The sequence below is a fragment of the Phasianus colchicus genome, chromosome 4, assembly GCF_987193195.1.
Source record: "Phasianus colchicus chromosome 4, bPhaCol1.hap1.1, whole genome shotgun sequence".
Taxonomy (NCBI): Eukaryota; Metazoa; Chordata; class Aves; order Galliformes; family Phasianidae; genus Phasianus; species Phasianus colchicus.
The window spans coordinates 19148349-19160762 of record NC_143439.1 but is presented as its reverse complement, the minus strand read 5'-3'; the positions used below and the strand labels follow the sequence as shown (position 1 = coordinate 19160762).

The 12414-nt window shown below is 37.4% G+C and overlaps 1 protein-coding gene across 1 annotated transcript in view; it reads right to left on the bottom strand.

The window, feature by feature from the left end:
* COL25A1 (collagen type XXV alpha 1 chain) overlaps positions 1-12414 on the bottom strand; it is a 292895-nt gene that overhangs the window by 39003 nt on the left and 241478 nt on the right. Inside the window, exons 16-18 of the mRNA XM_090140053.1 lie at positions 8730-8762; positions 8532-8567; positions 4626-4670 (exon numbers count right to left, since the gene is read on the bottom strand). Of these exons, the coding sequence (XP_089996179.1) occupies positions 4626-4670; positions 8532-8567; positions 8730-8762 (114 nt within the window). The remainder of the gene's footprint in view (positions 1-4625; positions 4671-8531; positions 8568-8729; positions 8763-12414) is intronic.

The window sequence follows — 12414 nt, the reverse complement described above, 5'->3', positions numbered from 1 at the left end:
TTTTAATAAATGTACCAATGCATAGAGCTACTTCTGAAAACCTACTTCTAAAAATTAGCTGTCCAAAGGCATGTATTAAATCCTATTTTTTAGATTAGCTCCCATTTTCAGCTAAAAGGACATATCATTGTATTCTACTTTTTGGTGTTTAACCAATTCTACACTTTTTTTTTCCTACTTGGACAACCACTCTTGAGAGCAATTCATATGAGAGATGAAAGGTTGGAAATTAATTAACACTTGAATATTTCAACCTATATATGAGCTAAGGCAAATACGTATCAGGGAGAAACAATCTTCCACAAGGCAGAGTTTGAATTCCCACATTTTTCAATTGTTGCAATTAGCATTTTCAGTACATCTTCATATTGAGGACTGAGAAATGCCAGTCATAAGGTCAGCAGGCCCCTTTCAGCTCCCAAGATTGGGCTAGAAGTTTGTGGGTACAGTGATAGATACAAGATAGATGAACTGAAACCTGGGCAAGAATGCCCATGTCCCAGAGAAGAATGGAAAGAGAGAAGTAGAATCAGCACAGGTTTCCTGGTAATGGTCATGGACAAGTAAAAAACAAAACAAAACAAAAACAAAACCAGGAAGAATGGATGTACAGATCCTATACAAAAAGAAAAGACAACAAATTTCAAAACACTGGGAAGCTCAAACCTTCCTAACAACTCCTGGGAGAAAAAGCAAGTTTGAAGAATTTTTCTCTGCATTGTGTATGGCACTGACTCCAAAATGCAACCCCTGAAAGCACAATTTACTTTAGATTTCCTTTCATTTTGCTACCAGATGTCAAGGAGAAGATCAGGAACTAATCAACAGCACAGTCACTCTCTTTTCTGAAGAATTTAAATGGTTTTACAATTCAAGCTGCATACAAGTGTACCCAGCCTCAAAATTCTGCCTTTCATTTTCTCTGAGAGGTTTCTTTTGTACTGGAAGTCACTGGCTGAAAGGAGTATCAGCTTTTCTAGAGGCTTTTTTTTTTTCTTTTAAAGGTTCTATGAAGTAGAAAATTTTGCAGTCTTTCTGTGGAATTAGAAAAGATACAGGATAAGCTCTAAGTACGAAGAGAAAAGAAAAAAAGAAATTTAAGTGCAGAAAAAATCAATATTATCAATTTTTCGCTAAAAATAAAAAATAAAAAATTCCCACTTTCTTATCCAGGTTCTTCTGAAATCTTACTCAGGTACAGACCCAGTGAAATCAATCTAGAGCACAAAAAGATACAAGTGGCTGCACACTGGCAAGTCTGATCAGCCAATTACACTGGATTTGAATGCACATAAAAATGCCCCTACATCTCAAAGTAGAAGGACTAGAAATATTTTCTCTTCTTGTGACAAATCAACCAATAGAAGTTTTCTTGAACACAGTCGAATAAAAGCTCAGTTGTAATCACAAACTTTGTTTCAGTATTTGTTTTAAAACTGGAGCAGAAATGTTAAAGAGAATTCAGATGGTGCAGAAAGTGCTTTTACTGAGAAAACATTGTGTCCTGCAGAAATATTCCTTCTGCAGTTATGAAATTGAATGTTGCACTGCCTAAATGCCAGAACATGCAATACCACAGACTTGAGATATGACTGACAGTCCAGCAAATGAGAATGCATGATTTCCACTACACTAAGTTAGCTCTGCTTAGTACACGTTATCCCATAAAAGTTATGAGATAAAAAAGATATATGAAGTTTGCATTTCATAGAAAGTATTCTGCATCTACATAGCATCAGTTGGGGGATATCAGAGTGATGAATTAATATTCTGTGTTTAGGTCCCTTACTCACTTCCCAAATTACATGGTGCAACACATTCAGGGGCTCATTAAGTTTCCAGCCATTCCTAAACAGCAACAGGTGCTCGAAAAACACTTCTTCAGCATGTCACAGACAGCTTCATCACTGTCTTGGAAATAACTGACTGCACTTGTGTTTCCTCCATGGCACTAACCGACAATGTTGAGAGACAGCAAAAGAACAGGAAGAACTCCCAAAACATCCGCATGGACATAGTGAACGAGTCTAGAAAAATAATTAATTACAACCCTGCTGCATACTCTGAATTCTGATGTGATACTTGCATGTCCATCCAGTACTGCAATCCATTTGGATCCCAATGTCATGTTAAACCAGGGTCTAATGGGTTTCTGGGAATATACACTGATTAATTAATTGAAATGGCATTATAAGAAGTTGAAACTTTCCTGTGATTAATATTTATTAATCCTTTAAGAAGTTTGGATATGCTTTCAGGAACACTAGACTGGATGCCTTGGGAATTTTCTTCAACCATGGGAAGAAAGATGAGATGCAGCTGGAAAGATATGATCCTCTTCTTGCTATGGCATTTGTGTTTTCACAGGCTGCTTTAACATTTGTAAGGAGTGCTACGTAAGTGCAGGGTTACATAAAGTATTTCGTAGTACAGAGTGCCACTATAGAGAGTTTCATTCACAAGAAGGCAAATTTGTAGTTCAACAGATAGATCAGAGGAGACTTCAATTCCTTACATGGGATAAATACTTAAGACCAGAAGAACTATATCCAAGAGTTTCCTTCATACAGAATAAGCTCGTGTCTTGATTTTGTTTTCTCGTCTTGAAAGAACTACTTGAAAGAACTTTGAAGATTGGGCAACATGGAGTCTCCTCTTCCCAGTTTCTTCTCATATACCTTGAAGAAGTCTGTTTGTATTGGGCTGTCAATATCCAACAATTCATAGCAACAATTAGAACATAACAGCTCTGTAAAGATGATCCTGAGACAGCAAGTTTATTCGTTCAAAATCGCTTGCGTGCTTTGAGATACTGTATATGAAATGGAAATGAATACTTGCTATTTATTTACCTGATTTTCAGAATGCTTGGCTGGGGAACAGTTATAAGCTAAATCTGCACACCTAAAAGAATTAACATATTTCAGATGTACTTGCCAATGAGGGCTAACTGTTCAAAACTGCTTAAGCAGAAAACAAATAGAATATGGTAATTTCTAGAACATCCCAGGAAGACACAAATTTTGAGATTTTGAATATTCTGTAACTTCAATTGAAGTGGACAGAAGAAAGATCAAAAAGCACAGTGAGAATCCTAATGCTTTTTAGCTGCAAGGGATCTCATCAAAAACTTTTGTAGAAGACTTTTGAGTCTTTGATTTTTCACTTCACATTTTGCTTTGTAGGTGGATTTGGAAGCCACCCTCTGAGCCACTTTTACTACCAACAGATATAAAGCCTAACAGAAATAATATTCTAGATCGGAGATTTAATTGTTTTAAAGTTCCATGCTGAGAAACTGTATAGTTTGCATGAACAGGAATCCACACAGACTAGCCATAACCCCAGCTGGTTTTGGTGAGTTGCTCCCAGGATGCTGGCACTGAGCTGAGCTACCTCCTTGCTTCCTAGTAAGGCAAACAGACCATGGATTTCTGTTGAAGATGCTTTTGAAAATACAATTTCATCACAACTCAGCTACATGATATTTACCAGTCGATGTAGAGTTCATTCTTGCAGAAAAAGAATGACCACCCTGGGAACTATATTTTCAGGTATGACAATATACAAACTTTAATATGCACTTTCAATTATTCCCATAATTCACTAGAAACACAGAAAGGACATTATGCATGAACGTTGTGGCAATTCACAAGTCCTTTGAGAAAACCACTGTAAATATTGCATTCCATAAGATAGATACCGAATCCTATCGAAACAGACAGAAGTTTGGCCTTTGGCTTATCCCTCTTTTTGTTGGAAAAGCAATATAAATCATCTCCTGAGGTATGCACAGGCCCATGCTGGAATGCAAACAAAACGTTTCAAAGAGATTTTGTCCTCTGAAAGGAGGATCTTTGCCACAAAGGAGGAGCAGCCAACCTAACAAGCACTCCCTCAGGATATGCAAATCCCCTCACTTTGCACAGCCCTGTACAGTTGCAGCTCAAACTGCCTAAGAGTCTGCAACTCCCAGTGCAACCACTTATGCCAGAGCTAAACCAACCACATGTCTTTTGCATCAACTTACCTAAAGATCCCAGACAAACCGGAAGCCAGGAGCTAAACCAGGTATTAGACCAGGGACTGTAGCTAATACTGAATAGAATCTTATTAAAACATTTTGACTTTACAGTGGAAACCACTTCTGTGTAATGGAGCAGAGAGTATTTTTGTTGACAGAGCCAGTTCTCTGCAGTCTGTGTAAAACGAATGTAGCTTGCTGGCTGGAGAGACCTGGTAAATTCTGTAAGATTACTGCTACTGGAAAGTAGCCATCAAAATGGAAATCAAGCAAAACTTTATACAATCACAATGTCACAAATGACAAAACTCTTTCATGGCAAAGAAATATAAAAGACTACCAATATTAGACATTTTTAAGCAGTAGAATCTTTACTTCCTAGATAAGGCAATGGTTTGCTTCACATTTTGCTATAAGATGTACTGTTTCATTACTTAGACCAATTTCCCATGCAAAACCTTCCTGTGTTAATCAGAGACAATCTCAATATCAGAGACTCAGATGCTGTATGAGAGCAGTAGGACTACTTTAGTCACATCCTTGCAGTCCCTCCCCTCTTTGTGGTGCCCCCCCAGTACCACAGAGACTACAGTTTATTTACCTTTATCCCAGGGAGTCCAGGAAGCCCAGGAAGACCTGGTTCACCCTATACAGGAAAATTGCATAATATTACAGACATTATTCAGTTATGGTCACTATGCAGTGAACACACCTATATATTCTGTAGCAAAATAAAAGAGCACAGGTGACTACTAGTCAGTTCAAGCAGGACTGATATTTTCAAAATTAGTGATTTAAATGCAATTCTCCTAATGTACCATTTAAGAATTTAAATATCTTCTGGGAACCTCTGATGCTACGACAACACCAAAATCCACGTCAGAAAAACCAAAAATGAATTCTCATTATTTTGGCAACTAAATGAGAAGAAAACAAGCAACATTGGTTCATTTCCTACGTTACCATTTAAATTCCATGCTTACGACAGATGCTTAATTCTGTTCCATCTTCAACTCTGAGATACATCGTTGTGCTGCCTGACTGCCTGATTTAGCTACCATGCAATTCAGGTTTAAATTGTGCAATTCAAGCGAAACTACCCAATTACAGCTGGAGCATTGTTTTTATAGAGATATCTCTTGCATTATTTCAGTGCTTGGTGTTTATCTGTGAATATACATGGTGTCATAAAGGCTAGTGATAATATAACCTTCTATTGCTTTACCCAGAAATATCTTGCTTATTTTAAATTGTAAAAAAGTGACCCATAGCACAGCATTTACAAGGGTAAATTAGTAAGGAGGATTGAGAACTGAATGTATTTCCTTTGATGCAAAATTGATATTAGTCTAACACAAGAAAGGCTAGCACAGCATTCTGACACGTGGCCAGTTTGAGATACCAACTAAATAGAAAGATGTCATCTAGGGAAATAAAAATGATGAACAGAAGAAAAAAAAAAAAGTAGTAGTAACATGTGAAGAAAACATTATTTTAAAGGCTGGAGATTTTACTTTAATACACAGATGGATTCAAACCAATGCCTTGGACGTGAATATTCCCTGAACTTTCTGTGACTGGTCTGAACTCTGAAGCCAACTTTTACCTTTATAATGAGTTGAACTATATTCCAGATTTTGTACATGCTTGAGCTTTACAGAGATCCACATTTCAGCTCTGTGGTTAGGGCTATAGATTTTGCTACTAAAATATTTTACTTGTGTGTATACATACACATATTCGTACACTCACCTATAGGTAGATACATACACACAAACAAACGTGTTTGCATAACATAGATGTTCCTCAGACTTGAGTACCCAAAAACACTACTTTGAGACAATAGTATTAAACATACTCAAAGTGCTAGTAACAAAATTATATTCTGCCACAAACTGAAGAACACAATACAGGGTCTGCAAATTGCTTTACCAAATAGAGTAACTTATACATATTATGGAAGGATAATACATTTCAGTTACTTCAACATTTTAATGTCAGACTGCCTAAAAGCACAGGAAAGAATCCACTCTTAAAATATGAACTATAAAATTAGATGAAAGAATGGTGGCTAGGATACAATTTTCAGTAGACTCCACTGGCTCTTGGTTTATTGCCTAACACTTAGTAAAGCAGGAAATGGGTTGTCAGTCTTGCAAAAGAATAATCCATTAAAAAGTCTTCATTACACCCATTCCTGATCAAGTGCTGGCTCCAAAATCTCTCTCCTCTTTCAATTATCTCAGCTGGGCAGCCACACACCACACTGCTAACATGACTTTTTCTTATCCAATTGTGGAACACTGAGTTTCACTTCTAAGCACAGCATATGAATGATCACAACTGATAAATCTACTAGTATTGCTGCAGTAGGTCACTGTTTAATCTCGGGACAGATCTAAACCCCAGAGACACAAACATAACAAGCAAAGAGGATCCAGCAAAGCCAGTGTGTTTTCACAGCAATCTGAAACAATTAAGATGCCCATCCAAGATACGTCAAAGAACGTCATACATAATGAAATCATGAATGTTTCATTATAGTTAGCATAGTAGATGAGCGCTTAACACTTTATTTTCTGCACTTTTTCTAATACGAAAGATACAAGCACGATTTATGAGAAGAATAATTTTTAAAGAAGGAGAAGCTGTATATTTGAACTTCTCATCACACTAAATTTGCTCTGTCGTGATACAACATGCGGCACACAACAGCCTTGACAGGCCACTCAGGCACCAACACATTTCATGTAAGTATTATTCAGGTGGGTAGCTCAGTATTTACCTGTACTTAGAAGATGGATAAGGAGTAACCAGAAGAGGAGGGAGAAGTAATATATAAGGAAGGAAGGAAGAAAGGAAAAAAGAATGGGGCATGAGGGAGAAGAGAAGTGATGCAAAGGGATGAGACATGAGTTTGTTTGGACAAAGGTCCCCACAGCTCCTGGTGGGGTGAAAGATTCCCCACTGAGCAAAGGCAGAGTGGTAACTGTGGGACACCTGGCTGGAGGATGCACTCAGAGCAATCACATTATGGGAGCTGCTGGCGCTGGCTGGAGACAGGGAGGTGGCATATTGGGAGCTTGTGAGGTGATGTGGAAAGAACACATTAAGCTCCCTTTGGTGCAAACAACAAGCTGACACTATAGAAAGTCTGAGCCGTGTACTTCTCACTTATCTATGTTACATAAATGAGATCAAACCTGAGTGCCTGGAGACTGAGATCCTGCAGGAGCCTGCTGATAAATCACTGCTGCTTTTACCTCCATGGCAGCCAGCTAATGAGAGAATGAATCTCAACAGGCTCGTAAGTGCATTTTCTAGTTTACTGCCCCAGCAAAGCACACACAGAGTAGAGAATGCACATGCTGAATGATTCTACAGAGTAGATAGCTTTAAGCTACCATGATTACTTTCTCTAATTAAAACTGTATTTTACTAAAGAACTGCATTTACTACTGTAATGTAGTCTTTGTTTAGTTTGTTATAACTGACGGTAACTAAAATTTCTCAAACAAAAAGACTCAATTTCTTATTTTATATTAATAAGTGTTTTGAGATTTTGCTTAGTCACCTAAAGGCTTTGAGTATTAGAAAACAGTAGTAGTGCCACTCGTTATACAGAATTATAGTTCTTGGTTGGTGGGCTGGAACATCAACCTTCCACTGGGCTCTGCTCCACCTTAACAGCAGTAGGAAATTTTCAATGTTATAAGATACAAGAATGATGCTGAAGGCTCCAGGGGGAAACCAAGTATTGCAGAGCAAAAATCTGGTACCCTCATTGTCTCTTCTCTTTGCCCTTCCACCAGCTCTCCCAGCAGGACCTATCTCCTACTCTCCCGAAAGGCAGCTGAAGGCAAAGCATTCACTGTTTGATGTACTATGGATTCAAAAGGGAAATTACCCAGCTTCACAGGGCCGCATGCAGCACAAAGTGATTACAGCTCCTGCTGGATCTTTACTTGCAAAAACATCATCAGCTATGCAGCACCCAGGGGAATTTCTTCCCCAGGAAGAAAGAATGGAGCAGTATTACCCAGTCTCTGTCCTTCCAAACACACTGCGCATCTCTGATAGTTTGATTTCCCGTACAATTACATAGGAAAGGGATTCTAGTCAGCATTTATTTTCTTCCTAATTAGATGTAATAATGTACTACAGGCTGAAGGTTAATATTCAGTCAAACATGCAAAGTTAACTTGTGATCATTCAAGTAGCAGAGCCATTTGTTGTTAGTCTTGCCAACTGCAATTGGGTAAGCTTTCAATGCAAGAAGTGCTCTGATGCTGGAAGAGGAGGTGTGTTATTCTGACACTACTTTTCACGGTAATTAGTGTTATCATTCCTGTGCTTTTTATAATACAAAATGATCATATGCCATATCGTACAAGCTGCCACATAGCACTACATTAGGCTCATCCTAGTGTAAAAAAAGTTCAACATAACAAGACTTATCACAAATCCAACAGTGAAGAAAAAGAACACAAACATTTCCAACTAATACCTTTTGTCCGGGCCGTCCAGATTCACCAGGTTCACCCTAAACAAAGAAAAGAAATGAAAGACATGATATCTGTCAAAAGGAATTAAAAATAGGGTTGGGTAAGATCATAACATTACCTGAAATGTCTGTGACACAACAAAGTAACACTGATCAGCCACCCCTCTTCTCTCTGTACAACTGCTTTCAACATTTAATTACCTTAATTCCTGCAGCAGACGAACCAGGGTCACCCTGATAGAAAATCCACAAGAAATGATCATGCTTATTACATATACAGGTTTAAGGAAACAAATACAGCAACATGTGCAATATCATAGCAAGATGATATAGCAAAATAGCTAGTTAGCAAGACTACCTGCTCTCTGTGATGATACATAGGAACTCACCTATTGAAATTAAATCAAAGGATTCAGAAAAGAAACCATATTATTTTCAAAAAAATACAGAGAAAGTTAGTTTCAAAAAGTATACTAAGTAAACCCAAATTTCACAACTAAAAATGCAGATGCAATAATTGCTGATTTTGTAAAAATGACCTTTAAAAAGCTGGAAGATGGGACACAGTTTGGCATCTCTAAATTGCTGACATACATCAAAAATCATTTGCTGCAATTTACGAATGAGCTTTTTGATTTGGTTCTGCAAATCTCAACTGACATAGCTTTTTGTGCAAATCAAGATGAACCTTAAAAAAAATCAGCAAGCTATGCTGTTATCACCATCAGGACAGGTCTTAGCTCAATTACCACAGCTCTTCAGCCTATTTAAACTGGTAAGACAATGCAGCTAAGTATTGCACATGATGGGATGAGGCAGCTACAGCAATCTATGTATTTGGAAAAGCTCTCTGTTCTATGCACACATCTTGCATTCAGAAAGAGTGTCCTGTTTTCTGCTTGGTTGACCAGGCTTGATAGGTAGTGATATGCACAAGTTCAGAGGACTGGTGAGTGAATTGGTAGGGAAGCTTTCAGCTCCCAGTTTGTGTTATTATCACAGGATCCTCCAAATTCTTGAATGCTCAATTTGCTGCACTTTTTTCCCCCCCTACAAGACATGCCAAATAAATATGGAGAAAACCAAATTGATGAAAGAGTGGCTAGTTAAAATAGAGGCTGCCAAAGATGGCTAGAGCGCTTATATTTGAAGGACTAGCTTAGTATTTATTATTCAAAATAAATTTGGATTATTCATTGAAAATAACAAGTTGCTGCATGGCAGTAACTGCAAACTTGGCAAGAGCCTGTTGGCAATTGACACAGGTAGTATAGAAGCCAACAGTGTTATCCACTTTGAAGATGTTATGCAGAGTATCCATTCCTGATGGTTCCGTGAAGCTGGAGGAAGCATTTTGTGAATGGTGGATTTTCAGAGTTGGTTTGGGGGTTTTTATTTTTTGTAATACTCCAATAAAATTAAATGGCACCAGAAAACATGCTCACTTTGTTTTAAAGAACAGAAACAGAATTTCCTCTACACAGTTGCTGCAGTTCTCTCATGTGTGAGTTAAAAACAAAAAGTCAGTTTTATGAAGGGTTGATTCATGTCTGGAAACCTGAGCTGCCTCTTCTTGATAGACGTGCATGAGTGATACTGCTGATATCCCTTACAAGCATGTACAACTGCAAAGCTTCAGGGACTTTTTATAGCTGTAAAGTGGTAAAGCAACTGGTAAGAGACATTCACAAGTTAAACATTTTAAGGGATAATGATTGATATGGGGAGATAAGGGCATTAAGTATTTATAATCCACCTTCACATAAGAATGAAAATTAATACGGGATTAAAAGAAAAAATATGGCACAGCATGTTCTCAGTTCTGTGATGAGTCAGACCACTTGGAAATGAAGAAATTTTAGCAGGGGAACGTGCACACAGAAGAAAAATGCTTGGTAGTTTCCAGGGGCTAAGGCTAAGAACTCATGTCTGACACTGATACTGTCTTCAGAGCAGGCCAACTCAGAAAAGACAGTTTCTTTTTTAAATCATGGGTCAAAAACTACTGACCCAAGTCAGCATCTCTGATAGCCACTGGGTACAGCAGTTCAGAAAGTAAAGCTAAATCAACTGTACAAATAGAAACCTGTTCAAACAAAGTTCAAAACAGTTGTCACCAGACCTCTGTCACATAGCAAAATAAAAATTTAGTGTTTATCTTACAGAAACATGATTTAATCTTTTAAATAAATGTTTTACAATTTGTGATCTATGAATGAAATGTCTTAAACATCTAGCATTATCATTTAAGTGTAATGGTCCCCGCATTTATTTATATAAATTAAATGGCTTTTTTTTTTTTTTTTTTTTTAAAGCAAGCAAGTAGGAGGCATACATACAAATGACTGAACATCTGGGAACTGAACCAGTACTAGCCTTACATCATCTCTGAACAACACTTCCAGCAGATCTCCTAAAATGTTTTTTTAAAAATAGTGCCTCAGTAAGTCTTGAACTCTTCTCCACAGGTGTTCAGTTCACAAAAACTCTCAATACTCATCTGGTAGTGAAGTTCTGTAAAGTAACACACACTCTGGATGTTTCAGGACTACCCAAACAGAAAGCAGAGAGCATTCATAAGAACATAAGGTAATGCTTTAATGAGGCTGCCTGTGAGATTTGCTGGTCTTGATTCCAACTGCTCCTTTTAAGACAACAAAAAAAGGGAAGAGTTTTTTTTTGTTAACCTCCTGCCCTGATAGAAAATGCCCAGAGGAAAACACAGAAGGAAGGCTTCTGAGCTGCTTTGAAATCCTGCATTATAGCAGAATGGTCTGGTAAGGGTAACTGTTCAAGATGATTATAACACCAATGAGAAAAAGTACAAGTGATACAGAAAAAAATACATGGAGAAAAAAAATAATAAAACATCAAGGCTACTCTGTGAAGATATTAAACATGACTGTAATAGGCTTTCTTAGATTCTCTAACACTAATGCAGTTAACAATTGCTGGGCAAATTCATTCCTGAATTTTACAGGATGGTCATACAGCACAATCTTTGCCCTACAGTGAAGAGCAGGAAAGAGTACACTCCTTGTTAAGTAGCACAAATGCAATGTACAGACACCGAATTTTATGCTAGTTCCTATATTATCTGTTGAAATACATCCTAAACTTCCTACCAAAGCTATCTTTCAGAAACATTAAGCTGCAGTTCTACTATAAGATACAGATTTTTTTTTCCCCTGGGTGGCAGATTGCCTTGCAGGCAGGGAAAATGGGTGGGCAAAAGACAACAAAGGCCAACTAAGCTTATTCTGTTGTTTTGCTTATTCTGTCCTAAGAATTTGTGCGGTGGATGCCAGGCTGTTACTCTTAGAGCAATGAGCTCCATGCAAACAGCATGTATTTCCATGTCACCACAGCACCTCTGAAACTTACATGAAACCTTGAAGAGTTGGGAGACATCTGTATTATGATGTTATGAAGGTTAACTTCCTATTTCCCTGTTGCTACAGGACTATGTCTTAAAAACAATCTCATATTTTCCTAGAAATTATGTTATTAAATCTTGTAAAAATGGATTAAGAAGACTTCAATAGCATACCTTGTCTAAGCAACTAAATAAGGTTCTTAAGATTTTAATCTAGGCTAATAAACATGACTGCAGAGGAAGTATTATATTAATGAAGTGAGAATCAAAAAAATTTACTATTGTTATACGTAATGACTGTTTTTAGTACCTGACTTTAGAATGTACCCCATAATAACTTTATGTTCTTGAATACTGGTTCCAAATGATAGGGCCTGAGAGATTTGCATGCATTGCTTAGTATTTTGATAAATCTGGCAAACTTCTTGTGCTACACTTTGATTTGAGTTGGTTATGCAATTAAACATATGGAGGTTGTTATTGATATAATCTGGTAAAATCTTCTAAAAT